This window comes from Merops nubicus, unplaced genomic scaffold, assembly GCF_000691845.1.
Source record: "Merops nubicus isolate BGI_N331 unplaced genomic scaffold, ASM69184v1 scaffold38900, whole genome shotgun sequence".
Lineage (NCBI taxonomy): Eukaryota > Metazoa > Chordata > Aves > Coraciiformes > Meropidae > Merops > Merops nubicus.
In genome coordinates, this window is record NW_008584255.1 from 311 (window position 1) to 3,420 (window position 3,110).

General features: G+C 49.5%; 1 protein-coding gene across 1 annotated transcript; it reads left to right on the top strand.

Annotated features, from left to right (window-relative positions):
• Window positions 1-1,341: 1,341 nt before the first annotated feature.
• LXN (latexin) lies at window positions 1,342-2,495 on the top strand (the record flags this gene model as incomplete). Its single annotated transcript, XM_008943544.1, has 3 exons — window positions 1,342-1,404; window positions 1,965-2,139; window positions 2,359-2,495. Coding segments are annotated over 3 exons (375 nt in total), but the record flags the coding sequence as incomplete, so codon positions are not given.
• Window positions 2,496-3,110: the final 615 nt, after the last annotated feature.

Here is a 3,110-nt window from a genome sequence, read left to right on the forward strand (position 1 = left end):
TCCTTGCGAGAAGAGCCTGACCCCGACCTGGCTCCAGCCTCCTGTCAGGGTGCTGTAGAGAGCCAGGTCTCCCCTGAGCCTCCTTTGCTCCAGGCTCAGCACCCCCAGGTCCCTCAGCTACTCCTCACCACACCTGGGCTCTAGACCCACCCCCAGCCTCGCTGCCCTGCTCTGGCCACGCTCCAGCTCCTCAAGGTCCTTCGTGCAGTGAGGCTCTGTTCGTCTGCCCAGTGCACTCTGCAGCAAGGTGTGCCAGCCACACATGCCCACACATGTCAGTCTCACCACGGACACAGGACCAAGCCCTGCTGTTGACAGTTGCCCATGGGTTGTTCATTAACAGCAGGGCAGGTCTGCACTGCCAGATCCACCCTGTGTTCCTGCCTGTCCTCACAACGCTGCTGCAGGAGCCATGCCCTGCACCATGGCTGCAGTGTTTAATCAAGGCTTCGGTGCTCACTGAACTGCCTGAGTAAATCCCTCAGGAGGAGGATGCTCCTTCTTGACTACCAGGACAGACTTCACCATTAACCTGCTTAAGTTATTATTGCAGATATCCAAAGAAAAGCAAAAAAGCTAGTGAGGGGTCTACAGCACAAGTGTGGTGAGGACCTGGGGGTGTTCAGCCTGGAGAAAGAAGGCTCAGGGGAGACCTTTTGGCTCTCCACAGCTCCCTGACAGGAGGCTGGAGCCAGGTGGGGGTCAGGCTCTTCTCCCAAGGACCAAGCGACAGGACGAAACGGCCTCAAGTTGCCCCAGAGGAGGTTTAAGTTGGACTGGAGGAATATTTCCTTCCCCCTGAGGGTTGTCCAGGGCTGTGCCAGGCTGCCCAGGGCAGTGGTGGAGTCCCCATCCCTGGAGGGGTTTCCAAGCCATGGAGATGTGGTGCTGAGGGGCATGGGTTAGTGGGGACCTGGCCGTGCTGGGGGAACAGTTAGGCTTGCTGATCTTAAAGGCTTTTTCCAACCTAAATGATTCTATGATTTAAAAAAAAATACATGACATGATACATTGCATAATAATGTGCAAAATGGACTTAATATAGGAACTCAATTAAGACTTTTACCTCAGTATCTAACCAAGCAGCACATTATTGCAGATCACCATACAGGGAGCCCAAACATTGCAAAATTTCTTATCATACAAGGCTAGGAATGGACAAGGAGGTGCTAGTGAGATGCTGTACCACATGCATATGAAATGAGAGCTCTTAACACAGCAGGAGGAAAGAAAAGACTGCTGGCTCTTCATGGGTGTCCCACAGTAACTAGAACATTTTCCACAATGCAAAGCAATTCAACATTTTATGAAATAAATGCTCTTTACGTTTTCCTTCTTTAGGACATCGATGGTGTTGGGCGTAAGTACCACCTGGAATTGGTGTTAGAGGACTTCCTTGACAAGGTGAGTTCAGATTTCTCTAATATATACTGCAGGCAGAAGTTGGCACTACTGATATGCTATAAAATTCATCACTTTGTGCTGCTAATTTTGCACAAGGCCACTGGGCACATCACTCAATACTTGGTATCATGTCTGGGATTTTTCTATACTGCAAATCAGGCAAAAAATGGCTTAATCTTACCAAAAGGGAACCCTCATTTCTTACACCATAAAAGCCCCAACATCTTGTACCTGCCACCGTGACACAAGAAAATGCTTGAGGAGGGACAAGGACTTTTTAGTCTCATTGAGTTTCAAACTGGTTATGTGAACCCAGTTCCACCCCACAAACACTGCCCTGGTCGCTGCAGAAAGAAAACTGCCCTTATGGTGTGTTCTCTGAAATACTGGGAATTTAACCTTGTCCTAAATAGGCATGATTTAACTTCATCTTAAATACAAATCAATATGGGCTGGACTCAGAGAAAATGGCAACTACATAAAGGAAAAAAAACATCAAGATACCATTATTATACTGGTATTTATCCAAATATTAATACACGTCATTAACTCTACGACAGGACAGTACTGTTAACTGCACTGCTGAGGTTCTTTATCATCTGGGCAACCAAAGGCGTGCTCCAGATGTGCAGTTCACACTGGAAGGAGAGCTTAAGAGCACAGACGAAGCAGATAACAGATTCTACAGTCGAATCAAGAGCCTGGAAAAAGAGCTCGTGGCAGAAAACATACCAGGTACAAAGGAGGGGTTTGGGTGAGGGGGAAGGTTTTGAGACAATATCATGTGAAGAGAACTGGGAGGAGAACACAGTGGTGATGTGGCAGCTCTCCTGAGATGATGTGGGAGATGTGTGAGACAGCACAGAGTGACTTCAGCACCTCTTATTAGGTGGTAAGGTTGTTAATGGTGGCAACTCTGTGATCTTGCAATTCAATTGTCATTGTATTTGCCAGACAGCCACGGGAACGTGTCCCCCGAAATGGAGCCTGTGCGCCTGCTGGCGTGGGCCGCCTCGGGCTATGTGGTATGGCAGAACTCCACTGAACACACCAAGCTCCAACTTGCCCAAATTAAATGTGTGAAGCAAGTGGTAAGTTGCCATCATGGACCTGCTGGAGCGGGGCCACAGGAGCCCCAGCAATGACCCGAGGGGGGAACCCCTCTGCTGGGAGCCCAGCAGGAGAGAGTTGGGCTTGGGCAGCCTGAGAGGAGAAGGCCCCAGCTGGGGAGACCTTCTGGGGGCCTGACAGGACTTCAAGGGGCCTGTCAGAAAGATGGGGACAGACTTTTGAGCAGGGCCTGTTTGCTGTTTTGACAGGACAAGGGGTGATGGGTTTAAACTAGAAGACGATTTAGACTAGAGAGAAGGAAGAAATTTTTGGTGCTGAGGGTGGTGAGCCCCTGGCCCAGGTTGCCCAGAGAGGTGGTCACTGCCCCATCCCTGGAACCATTCCAGGTGAGGTTGGCCGGGGCTCTGAGCAACCTGCTCTAGTTGCAGATGTCCCTGCTCACTGCAGGGGGCTGGGACTAGATGGCCTTGAAAGGCCCCTTCCCACCCAAACCATTCTATGATCAATGCCCTGCAAGAAAAATAGCATTTAAGAGCTAAGCAGCATTGGCATGTACCAGATTACAGTTCAAGACAAGTTCTTCAGCAAGAAACCTCAGTTGTGTCTGAACTTTGTGGTCTGATTTATTTTTAAGC